Here is a 12819-nt window from a genome sequence, read left to right as displayed (position 1 = left end):
AAAGTATACTTTAATTAGTCACCTGCATGCTCATTGGTCTGTCTTTATTGGCTCGTGGCTTTGACTTAATTGGTTTGCGCTCCGAATCCATCCACAAGTCCCACGTCAATAGAGGTATGTTCACAGAAGGGCTCCATCGTTTTATGGTGCCAACGCCAGATAAAACAGAGGTGCTTAAAGACCGTCAGCTGGTGTAACATAAAGCTCATTATTAAGGGCAAAACCTCGTGTCTACGCAATATGACAAACAGCTACGTTTAAAGTGGCCAGCGGGGGCCCGGGAAATGTGGACGTGGAACACTGCTGGGAGCAGCTGTCCACCTGAACTTACTTGCTTTTGAATACTTGCATTTTGTGACTGTTCTTCTGCACCCAAGTGCCAAAATCTGTAAAATGAAGAACAATAAAAGCAAGTGGACAAGAAAACCAAGTTCTCAATGGGAACCTGAGTTCCTGTTCCTGGCACATTCTGTTAGGTGGTTACCCTGCAAGGGGCACACAAAATGCAAGGAAGCTTCCAGAAGCTCTGTACCAAAGCAGTAATGCTTGGTGCTGGCAAAGTCTGGGGTGGCCACAAGGAGTGCTGAGTTTGGGGGACCCATCCTGTAGGTGCCACGCTCTTTACCACAGTTTCTGTCTCTATTGGGAGGCACGTACCCAGCGCGCTGGAAACAGTTGATCAACAGAAAGAAAGACCTTGAGCTTCCTGGTGGCATACCTGCACAAAAAGACTGTAAGCCAATCTGGCCCCAGGTCATGGCAAAATACCAGCAACACTTAACCCTTTATGGAACACTTACTGGGTGCCACACCCTTACAAACACGTGCGCGCACGCACACACGTTAAATCTCATCGTCCTGCTTTCTTCCCAGCACTAACCACTGTCTGATGATCTTACATATTTTGTTTTCTTACCGTGTGTCTCCCCAACTAGAATATACGCTCTTTGAGAATGAGCACCTTGTCTTTCTTATTCCTGGATGTATCCACGGCTGCTAGAGCATTAAGTGGGATGTAGCCATTCCCCAACCATGCACTCATGAATACCTGATAAAACCTAACAACAAATCTAGGAGAGGCGTGGTTACTCCCATTTTCCAGATGAGGCACCTGAGGCCAGGAGAGAAAGCCAACTTGCTCGCGCCCATAAAACAGTAACTGGTGGACCCAGAATATAAACCTGGGGCCTCCTGATTTCCAAAGTTGGACCCCTTGGACTGTATTTCCTGACGCCACTTGACAGGGGCAAGGCTGCAGCTGGCCTCTCCAGGAGTGCCAATCTTTCGAACTCCCAGGTCAGTGCCTTCACTTCGGTGGCCTCCTTGTTTGTCATGGAAGTTGGCAAGGCACTATCAGCCCGGCTTCCTCTTTTAGAGAGCTGGTCTACCAGCTGACCTCTGGCTATCGGATCCAAATGCGCTCTGCTAGTTTTCTTGACTGCCTCTTACCACTCCTTAAATTTCTCGGAGAACCCCTTCTTCCTCCCGGTCCCCTCTGCCCGAATCCACTCTTTTCTTAGTGGCCAGAAGATTCGGAGCAGGCAGACCTCGGAGGTAAGAAGGAAAGCTACGGTTCTCTCTCAGCGGGCTGCTTTTTGAGACTGGAGGCCCCGGCCTCATCTGGGTCTTTCCTCATCATTGGTCCTTATGCCTCACAGACTGACTCACTGAGAGCCCAGGGCAATCTACCACCCATGAAAAGCTTTTCCCAGGGTGATCTGTAAAAGTGTGAGTCCTTGCTTCGCCACGTGCCTCCTCTTTCCTCATTAACCTTTCAGAACTAGAATTATCAGGGAAACGGAGGGTGTCCACTGGGCTTCCCTTTTCACACCTCTCTTCAAGCTCGGATGAGGGGTTTGCATCCCTCCAGGAGCCCTGAGAAATTCTTGGGCACAGTTCAGAGAGATGGCAGGTGGTATTTGATCATGGGGCCCCCCCCCCCCACCCTATCACGGAAACCCCCACCCTCTCCACCCCATGGGAGGGCTAAGCTGCTTATAAGCCAGGGTGGCAACAAATCTTTCAAGAGGCTGTTTGAAAATGCTTTATGGCACATAGGGTTACAAGGCTCTAGCTGAACAAATAGAAAAATTAGTCTACCTTAAAATATCCAAGGCAAGTAATTTCCTATCACCTTGTTTCTTAAATGTACTTAACATCTAGAATCTGGGCTTCCCAAAATACGGATAAGGGTCATCAGTTAAAATGGCAACTTGGAGATAAAAATCCTGTACTTTAACGGTTGCTCATAAAATGATGCCATCGGCGCTTCTGTTTGGAATGAGGGGGCGGGGGGAGGAGTCAGGAGCCCAACAACAACAGTTATTGAGTGTTCTTGATTTTGACAGGCTTGAGCCAACCTCTGAGCAGGAGTCTCACCCTGAGCCCACCATGGCTCAGCCTCAGACCCTCTGCTCTCTCCACAAGGGCTTCCCAAGGTCTCATACCTGGGGTTTGGTTTGCTTTTGCTTTCACTTGGGTGAAGCGGTTTGCTTGTCTCCAAATTTCTAACTTTTCTCACCCCACAAACAGAGTTACTGATGACGACCAGGGCTTGTTTTCTCAGTCTGCATATTTTCTTGTATGCTTTTTCCTTTTCATCTCCCTTTTCCTCTTCCTTGAACGTTTTTGCTCTCCTTTTCATTCCCTTCGTTTTATTCCTTCACTCGTTCATTTATTCCACTCCATGTCTTCAATAAAGATTTATTAAATAATGTTCACGTATCGGGAACTAAGAGTGCCGATTCTTACCAATGCTGCAGTATACCAGTCAGGAATTCAACCTGCAAAGAGCTTACTCTTGGGGGTGAGGGTGCCACACAAGTGTAAGCAGAGGGGAAAGAGCAGAGCAGTGTGGGCCCCTAAGAGTTGAAGAAGGCTCCATTTGACCTAAGACTTAAACGATGAGCAGGAGTTTGCGAGCAGAGTAAAAGGGAAGAGAGTCCCAGACAGAGCAAACAGCAGGTGCAAAGGCCCTGAGGCACAAGGCAGTATAGCTCAACAAAGGGGCTGAAATTAGTGCTGCTGAGCTGAAGCATGAGGTGACCAGTGGCGAGAGATGTGGCTGGAGAAATCAGTAGGGGCCAAATACAGGAGGGCCTAGCCCGCCATGGCAAGGAGGTTAGGCTGGATTTGGAAGGCAATGGAAAGGTTGGAGCAGCTAGCGACATGATGAATTAGAAAAAAATAAATGAAGGGCTAACCATTCTACACCGCACACCTAGGAACAGGGGCCTCTGAGTTTCCCAAGATGCCTGGTGTCATTATCGAATGAGTAATCTGGCTTTTGTGTTGACAACTGGGGGTGGGGGTGGGGGGAGGGTGGCTATGATTCACGGGGATCTGAAACAAATCAGCCCTATAACTTTAGATGCAAATGAGAATAAATGGAACCTCTGGGGCTCACTGAAGCTGGTGTTTTTTTGAGGAGAGAGGCTGGATACTGAGACAGGGGGTCTGCTGAACATTGTGACATCTTTCCTGTACCTTTTGGCAAGCGAATTACTTCATAGGCCATGAATATGAGTCACTAGATTCCAAACCTTGAGCAAGAAAACAAAGTCTGATAAATGTGTCCAGCTACTGGCATAAAGACCCAGAGTGCAAACAAATCACGAAGTTCAGACTGTGCCAATGCAAAAGGAGGCCCGGACCTGTGCTTAGTGGTGCACGTGCACGCACATCCCCACGCTGAGTCCTGCACCTACCCACACATGCATGCATACACGGTCACGTTCACACACACCTTCCTTTCCCTTGAAATACCAGTTGCAAACATCGATCCCTAAAATACCACGTGTCTAAAAGGTGACAGAATTAAAAGTGACCAAAACAAGAAGCAGAAGGTATATTTAGGAACGTTGGGGGGTGGCGGTAGCTAATGTAAGGGCGGGGGAAAGAAATAAAGTAAGAAAAAAAAATCAGTCAGGAAGGGCTATAAATCCAAAAATACCATCTTCAAAATGTTTTAGTATTCCGTGGATTTATTATGTCTCCAAAATTCCTGTAGTATTTTCATGGGGTTAAAGGAAACCGTCAAACACATCTCACTTTATTCTCTAGAAAACCCTGTCCTCCTGTTACCACTTGAGGAAGTGACTAAGAAGGTCTGGCCCTTAATTATGGACCAAACACCTAGGTTACAGAACTTAAATCCTTTTAGTGGTGAATAAAGCCATACCAGAGGCCTGATTAGCTTGTCCAGTGTTAATTAGAACCCTTCTTTAGGCATTCTCTCCCACCCCCAATTTCATGACCCGGAATAGTAAAGCCTAATTTTTCAAATACATATGTTAAATCCAAGAGGTTTTAAACAACACTTAAAGGCAGGTTAAGTGGAGAAGACGCTACAGAGGAAGACTTCCCACTTGGCCCTCAGACTGAGCCTCTCAAGTCAGCAGGAGCATAAAACCCTCTCTGCTTTGTTACGAAGAAGTCTCTGGAAAACTCAAGACACTTTGTGTTTTTTTTTTTTTTTTTTTTTTTATGAGCCAGCGTCTTTCAAAATGGCGCCTTCCAATAACCAACAGCTCCCAGAAACAGTGAATGCCACCACCACTTGTCAAGGAAATTTGGTAACATTTAAAAGGCATTTCCCAAGGAAGGACCTCCTCCCTGCCATGCGGTTTTCTTGCGTGAAACTCCGGTGGCCATCTCTATCAGGAGAGCTGCTCTGGCAAGGAGCTGAACATCAATCTATCGTGGCCAAACAGAAAATTATTTGGGGGGACAGAATTAAACTTTGATAGTTTCTCTTCCTTTCTCTCAATTGTACTTTTGTTCATAGCTTCAGCTGGGAGAGAGAGCGCACACATTCAGTTTGGAGTTTATGAGTTCATATTTTATAATTAACGTTGCCAACAGGGGAGTTTGATTAATACCACGCAGCGGATTTTGAGCAATGTTCCATACAAATTGCCAAATTTAGCAATAAAATAAATTGGTTATGTGAACATAATTAGTAGGATGACTACTTAAAATTCAAAACTGAATGTGAATAATTCCAAATCATCTGAGCCACAAATCCATTATTTGTATAGAAGGGGGAAAGTATAGCGTTTGGGGTTTTATTTTGCCCTCAACCGCAATGTTATTCACCACCAAGCTGAACATAATGAAACTTCTATAATGGGTTGTGGCAATATTTTAGAGCAACCCAGAAGCACGCACATACGCGTGCGTGCACACACAAAGGCAATGTAATAAAGATAAGAAATGCTAAACTGTGAATTTTCATTGCAAATGTAAAAATCTATAACAAATTTTTCAGCAAATGCTGCGTTACATTTTTCTGATGTGCTCTACATAAACCTCTAGTGCACAATTACACGGCAGAGCTTTTTCCCTTTAAATATTCACGGTACCTTATTGTCACCCTGGACTTCTGCAAGCCTTTGCTGAAGTTCTTTAATTTCTTCTCCCAGATGTGTATTTCGGTCCTGAGAATCTCTCAGTAGCTGTGCAAGATTAGCCTGGAAATATCAACATATTATGAAATACGTTCAGAAACACAGGAGTGGATAAAAAGTGGGGCTCTGCGAGGCTCACTGAGGCTGGCGTCCAGGCCCAGCACAACCACACAAAGCCCATTAGAGTAAACGCATACACGAATGTAGCAAGTGTGCAAATCACGCCTCTACAGCTGCATGGAGGCAAACGACGTTGGCCGTGAACCTCGGTGCGGGGACGTGCTCGGTCTCCAGGAGAGCTTCACAGACAAGCAACGGGGGGAGTCTGCCACATTCGACTTTTTAGAAAACAATTTTAAGAGCTCTGCACTAAAAATCTTGCAATGGCCATAGAGGTCAGTTCTAAATGTTGAGCCAACGATACAGGAAAAGCTTTATTTCCTTGTTTAGGTAGTTTTCTTCCCCTTCAAAAAGAACTGGTTTAAAGAGCTTTTCTGTGCTACCTCAGGGTCTAGAATTTCAGTCACAAAATGAGGCAGCCAGAGAGGGGACGAGGGGTGAGCGACCACTTCCAAAATCGGGGTCCAGAGGCAATCCACCAGTCTCCTGGGCTGGTTTTCTCACCTCCTTATTCTCCTCTTCTAGTCCTGCAGTACCAGCATGAGGATGTCACCCCTTCCAGCTCAGACTCAAATCCCTCTGGCCCATGTGGATGGCTCTCCATTCACCAGCCTCCCTCTCTCAAGCTAGCTTCCTGTCACACCATCACTGCCCGCTTTCCCGGAGCACGTGAGCACCTCTTACCGGGCCCACCCCCCTTTCACGGGTGGCCCGAACCTGGAGATGCCGTCACATGGCTGCTCGTCCTACAGCACGGTTTGTATTTTGCTGGTTGCAACTTGCTCTGATTCTCGCCTTGCTTATAGCTTCTTACCTAAGCTCAGCAAGGAGACCTCAGGCTATTTTGAACGAGAGATTTTGTTCTCCACTTCCTCAGCATCCAGGGAGGGCTCGTGTTCCAGCAAATGTTTTAAATACTCACGATGAGTAAATGAATAAAGTAAGGAGGGAAAGAAGCAAGCAATGAGAACACGACTCCTGGAAAGGAATCACTCAGCAATAGTCGTACAGGGGCTTCTAAAGATTATCTAGAAGATTCCTTTCATATTATAGCTGATGAAACCCACATCCAGAGACATTAGGGGACTAGTACAACTGCAGTGGCCAAATCTCCAAAAAGCTCAGTGCTAATACTTTTGAGGGGCGTCTGGCTGGCTCAGTCAGTACATGCAACTTGATCTCAGGGTCGGGAGTTCAAGACCCACATTGGGTATGGAGCCTACTTAAAAAAGAAAGAAAGTGGGGTGGGGGGAGAGAGAGAGAGAGAGAGAGAGAAAAGGGAAAAGGGAAAAGGAAAAAAGGAAAGAAAGAAAGAAAGAAAGAGGAAAGAAGGTAGGTTGCTTTAAAAAAATGTTAATACTTCTGAGAATACTCAATTACATCAGGTACTTTTATAAAAAGGGAATGAAGGTGAGAGAGTAGGAAGATTAAGCCCTGGCTTGGCTCACCCCTGACCCCGCACTCTAGCTCATCTCCCATGTCCCATCTGTTGGGGTATCAGGTTGTCTCTACCCTCAGGGTCTCCCCCACTCCAATTCAGCTCCCACCAAGTTTCCCTCCTCGTTGTTCCCCAAGCATATCAGGCATGCTCCCATCCCTGCCCTGTTGCTCTGTACTCTCTGATGGGAATGCTCTCCCTCCAGAACACCTCTTGGTTCCCTCCCTCTCTCACCTTCTTCAGGCCTTTGTTCAAAAGCCACCTGGACCACTCGATCTAACAGTGCAACCTGCCTGCCTCCACCCTGATCTTCCAAGCCCCCTCTCCTACACTAATTTTTTCATTCATAGCCCATGCTACCTTTTAACACACCATGTAATTTAGTTCATGGATTGTTGCTGACTACTTATTTCCTGCCTCTTTCTCCCTACAAAAATAGAAGTTCCATGAAGGGCAGGGAACTTGGTCCTCTCGATGGATCTACCCTGAGCACCTAGTAGGTGCTCCATCAATATTTTCTAAATGAGAGACAATATGCTGAGTCTGGAGTTTGTGGTCTCAGCCTAGCGGGGAATTTGGAATAACAACAATACGTACCAACACTGAAGCCAGTGCTAAGCACAGAGTCCTACGTGAAAACTGGACTCATCCCCACTGGCTGGATTTAACCAAGTCCGTGTGACTCAACAACGCGATCTAATTTTCAACCGCATGTGTGCAAAGTTCGTATTTTATACTAACTGCATTCTGATTTTCCCAGCTCGCTGTTCTTACCAGGAAAATTAATTCCCATCTTACAGGTAAAAAAGCAAAAAGACAAGAGATACTACGGCCAATTGACTATTCTGGGAAATTTGTGGAAACCGGATGGATTAAGCTGAATCGCACCTTCTGCCACTTACCGGGCTGGGTGGCCGTGTGGGAATTCCTCAACCTCTGGGGTTTCCCTGTCTGTAAATGAGGCTAACCATATATGCTTCATGTGATCCCTAAAGTGAATAATGAACACAGGGCACCTACCGCAGTGCTTGGTAAAGTAGGTGCTGGTTAAAGGGTGGTTAGCTCCCCTTGACCGCGCCTGTCCAGTGGCTCCAACTCAACCGCTGGGCGGACAGTTGGATAGACGTGGCCGAATGCGACCTTGGACACAACTGGCTCCTTTGTGATCCTGCCCCTTCACTGTTCCCTGTTCGTCCATTTACTTACACAGCAAGTATTTATTGAGCACCTAGCGTGCATCACGCAATGTTTTGGACTCTGGGGATACAGCAGTGAGCAGGAGCGACAAGACCCCTTGCCCTTGTAAACGTACATTTGAATAGATGATGTTAAATTAATTATATTATCTTGCCATAAAATACATAATGACCCAGGGGTTGGATGATGAGTGCTATGGAGAAAAATGAGGTAGGCAGACGGAACAGACTGTGTCCGAGGAAAGGGCCACATTTAAATCAAGACTAAAAGAGCAAAAAGAGTCAGTGTGAACCTTGTGGGTGGGAAGGGAAAAGTCTCAGATAGGGGGGAATGGCACTGGCTTCCCTCTCTCCCTCTCCCGTTACATCAAAGATCTCCATTAAAAAATTTTTTTTTAATGTTTAGTTTTGAGAAAGACAGAGTGAGAGCGACTGGGGGAGGGACAGAGGGAGAGAGGGACACACAGAATCCGAAGCAGGCTCCAGGCTCTGAGCTGTCAGCACGGAGCCCGACGCCGGGCTCGAACTCACCAACCGTGAGATCATGACCTGAGCTGAAGCTGCATGCTTAAATCGACTGAGCCACCCAGGTGCCCCAAAGATTCCCATTTTGCTGGGCAGTTCAAGGCCACAAGAGCAGGCTGACCCCAGGGACGGGCGGTGAAGTGATGATTCAGTGGTTGCTTTTCCTTTCCCCGCCCCTCCCCTCCGGCCGCAGCTCTCCTTCCTTAGCGAAGCTATCCCCGAGGGGGCCGCCCCCACTTCCCCTCCACGGAACCCCAGAACGTCTTCCAGACATTAGCTCAGCAAGCATGATCCCTCCGCCACAGGCAGGGGAGCCGCCCGAGGAGGGGCGGGGAAGTGGCGTCTCACACCCCCTCTGCAGGAGACACAGCAAAATTCACCTTCCCGGGACCTGCCTCCTCTTAGGCGGCGGAAGAGGTTCTCGGAGAGAAACGCTTGTAAGAGGACCGGTGGGGGAGATCAGGACGCCAACTGTTATCACGACGAACAGGTTGTAATGTATGGAATGGTTGAATCACCACTGTACGCCCGAAAGTAATGTCACAGTCCGTGTTAATTATACTGGCGTTAAAAGTTTTAAAAATTAAAATTAAAATAAAAGTGCCAGTGGAAACTTAATAAAAGGCTACCCGCACCCCTCCTAAATAAATAAATAAATAAATAAATAAATAAATAAATAAATCCCAAACAACAAAACAAACAAACAAACTCTTTCCTTTTTGGATCAACAGTGGCTTGAGAGCCCCCGGTAGGGGGCAGCCTGGTGTTCACTCGGAAGCCTGACGTAGCAGCTACACGGATACAAGTCCATCTGTCAGTGGCGAACCGCCTGCTCTCAGCCTCCAACCTGACCCAGACCAGAACTTTTGTAAAGTACGACAATCGATTACTAGAAAAATGAACTTAAGACTAAAGGATAAAACCCCAAGTGTTCGTTAGATTCAACGGACATAAAATCATGCTGGCAAATTGCCCTAAGAGTTTCTGAACACTTTCTCCACCTCTGTGCTTATCCCGCCCCCTGGTATGGTCCCTGGGCCTCACTTTGGAAAGCACTGAGCTTAACGAGCTCTCCCTAGCACAGGGCAGGGACCCCCTACCCCCGTCAGAGGTTCCAGTGCCACACGAAGCAGAGGACAGGGCTGCTATAGCAAATAGTGACTTGCAGAACCGGTGATGGGACAGTTATTTACTCTGCAGGCAGCCGAAAAGAAATCTACTAAAGCGAAGTCAGGCATTTCTATGGTAGCTGCAGAATTAGGAGCACACAGCCTCCAAGCTAGGTTTTTAAGTTTTAATTTATTTTTTTATTTTTGAGAGACAGAGAGACAGAGAGAGAAAGCAGGGGAGAGGGGCAGAGGGAGAGGGGGAGGAAGGGAGAGAGGCAGAGCGAGAGCGAGAAAATCTCAAGCAATCTCTGTGCCCACCATGGAGCCTGACGCTGCTCAATCTCACAACCCTGGGATCGTGACCTGATCGGAAATCAAGAGTGGGAAGCTCAAGTGACTGAGCCACCCAGGCGCCCCCAAGCTAGGTTCTAGTAAGTCTCCCCCAGCTTTGAAACTGACCTCTCTGGGAGGGCCAGGTGGGGGAGGCACCCTGCTTCAAAGCAGGGAGACTGAAATTTTACATTTCACAGGCTGGGTTTCCTGTCAACACATTTCTTTTTTCCTGTTCAGTCTGTTTAGTCCTTCCGCCTCTTCAACTCCAAAACAGTAACTTTGGGAACCAGAACATGACTGTTCTGATATGGTACCTAATCCCTTGCTGTATACCTTAAAGGGGGGTGGGCGAAATAGAGAAAAGAAAGTAGTACATTTCATCAAAGCACTCAAAATAGAGGAGAAAAGTTCACACAATTCTTTTGACCAAAAATAACACCCATGACTCACACACACTCACTATAACAATCCATCAAGCTAACACGTGGCTCCTGCTTATAATTTATCAGCTATGCAGAGCATTCTGTCTCTGTGTTATTGAGAAGGACTCTGTGACCATCAGTTTGCAACAGCAGCACTATAGAAAGGAAATGTCAGAGAAAGCGTGGCAGACAGGCTAACACTGGGAAGGAAAACCAAACTGAGAAATTATTTCCTCTAAGTCTCTGGGGCAGGAGGTAGCTTAAACAGCAAAACATAAAAAGGTTTAAAGAGAAGCCTCTTTTAAATATTCAGATCTAGCCAGGGCCGATGTGAAAGGGTGACATTTTAGCTCTGATAATAGGGGAATGAATACAGTGGAATGTATCATAGGACCCATATATCGCAATCACTCTTTCTGGCTGGAAGTTCAGTAAAATTGTGATGGGGAAGAGAGGAGAGGGAGATTTGATGAGGACATAGCTGGAACATTCTGGCACACCTTCATCAACGAACAATTCAACCCCCGATTATAAGCGATGTCTGCAGAAGCGTGCTTCCAAAGCCAGTCCTTGGTGTGGGCACCATGGCGCTCATGGAAATTCTCTCTGCACAGAGGTGAGGGCCACAGATCCCGATAGTTATGTGAAGGCAAAGATCTGGAAGTTGAGAGAGCAGTGTGGATCTCACACCCCAACCTTTCTGACTTTGGGGGCAGAAATTCTCACCGAGGCAGAGTCCCATGGGCAGGGGGCATCATTTTTCCAGCTTTCTTCAAGTCCCACTGTATCCTAAGCTCTAGCGTAGCTTAGTACCTCTGCCACTAGGTCTCAATTCCCCTCTACGTGCCATAAAATATGTCAGAAAAGTTTACATTCTAGATGCAATACAGTTTGTTTTTTTTTTAAACTTACCAGAAGTGATGGGAGGGAGATTTTTTAAAAAGTAAACGATATGTAACTTGGCAATGACAATTACTGTTAAGGACTCTTGCTTTCAATGATCAAGTGATCGACACTCATGCACAAGGAAGGTTTTCAGGATACTAGTTGTAAGAAACAGCCCTGGATCTTTTATATGGGAGGGGAAAAAAAAGGATCCACTACATACCATTCTCCTTGACGTAAGAAAAGATGGATATGAAGGGGATCAGAATATGCCATTCCAAAATATTCCACTTGGCCATAAGGATATTTTGAGCTGAAGGCAATTGAGAGTCCATAGATAGAGACAGTTTCCTTCCGTCCTCCCCATGTCTGCCTAAATGCAGGGCATAAATTTCCCTTTGTGAAGTGCTCCATCTTCTTCCATACCAGGAAGAAGCAAGAGACTAATCACCAGAGAGCAGCCCCTGACACCGATGAGTCTGCATAAACAAACCTTACTAAAATAACCCTTAGCTTCCATTAGTTTCCTCGTACATTTCCTAGTTACTTTCCCACAGTTTATCATCCCTTGAAGCCCAGACGTTCTTTCTTTTATTAAAACGGTATATAAGCCCCGAGTCAACAACTTCTTTGAGTCTCACTTCATCTGCGAACTTTCCCATTCATGTAAAATATTCACAAAATTGTATACTTTTGTTCTTCTGTCTTTTGTCGATTAAATTTGCAGGCCCTTGTGTACTGAACCTAACAGGATAGAGGAAAAGCAACGCAAAATAAAAGAAAGCGATAAAAAGCTTAAGGTTAACCTTCTAACCTTGCACTAGCCCAGACGCTGGGGAGAGCAGAAAAAGGGGAGGAGCCACATGTTTCCAACGAAGTCCTTAAATGATTCAGATCAGCAACAAAGGGGCAGGGGCAACATTCCAGGAACAATCTCTCACACCATCCTCAATCTCGGTAATTTGTTAGCTATACGGTGTTGCAATAACCTAGCCATGGAAAAGTTAGTCTCCATCATAGTGTAGAAATGATGTATACCAAAAACTCCGAAAACTTACTTCTCAGTTGACTGACATATCAAAACGACAATTTAAAAGCGGGAGGGAAGAAAAAAAAATAAGTAAAAGTCAGAGAAGTAAAACCTTGACCTATGCACTTCCCGGAGAACAGTAAGGAAAAGAGAGGGTGAGTGGGAAAGAGACAGAGACCAGACTTAGAACAGGCTGCTCGACAAGGTGTTAAAAAGTCCGAGTCGGGGCGCCTGGGTGGCGCAGTCGATTAAGCGTCCGACTTCAGCCAGGTCACGATCTCGCGGTCCGGGAGTTCGAGCCCCGCATCGGGCTCTGGGCTGATGGCTCAGAGCCTGGAGCCTGTTTCCGATTC

At 46.4% G+C, this 12819-nt stretch overlaps 1 protein-coding gene across 5 annotated transcripts in view; it reads right to left on the bottom strand.

Annotated features, from left to right (window-relative positions):
- CCDC149 (coiled-coil domain containing 149) overlaps positions 1-12819 on the bottom strand; it is a 96962-nt gene that overhangs the window by 39282 nt on the left and 44861 nt on the right. For 4 of the 5 annotated variants that reach the window (XM_040486820.1, XM_040486805.1, XM_040486831.1 and 1 more), the window contains one exon: positions 5364-5471. The exons of the other annotated variant lie outside the window; for it this stretch is intronic. In XM_040486820.1, coding sequence (XP_040342754.1) covers positions 5364-5471 — 108 coding nt within the window. The remainder of the gene's footprint in view (positions 1-5363; positions 5472-12819) is intronic. 5 annotated transcript variants of the gene reach the window in all.

This window comes from Herpailurus yagouaroundi, unplaced genomic scaffold (assembly GCF_014898765.1).
Source record: "Herpailurus yagouaroundi ecotype Mexico unplaced genomic scaffold, PumYag 28, whole genome shotgun sequence".
Lineage (NCBI taxonomy): Eukaryota > Metazoa > Chordata > Mammalia > Carnivora > Felidae > Herpailurus > Herpailurus yagouaroundi.
Note: the sequence above shows the minus strand (reverse complement) of the source record. Positions and strands in the feature narration are given on the sequence as shown.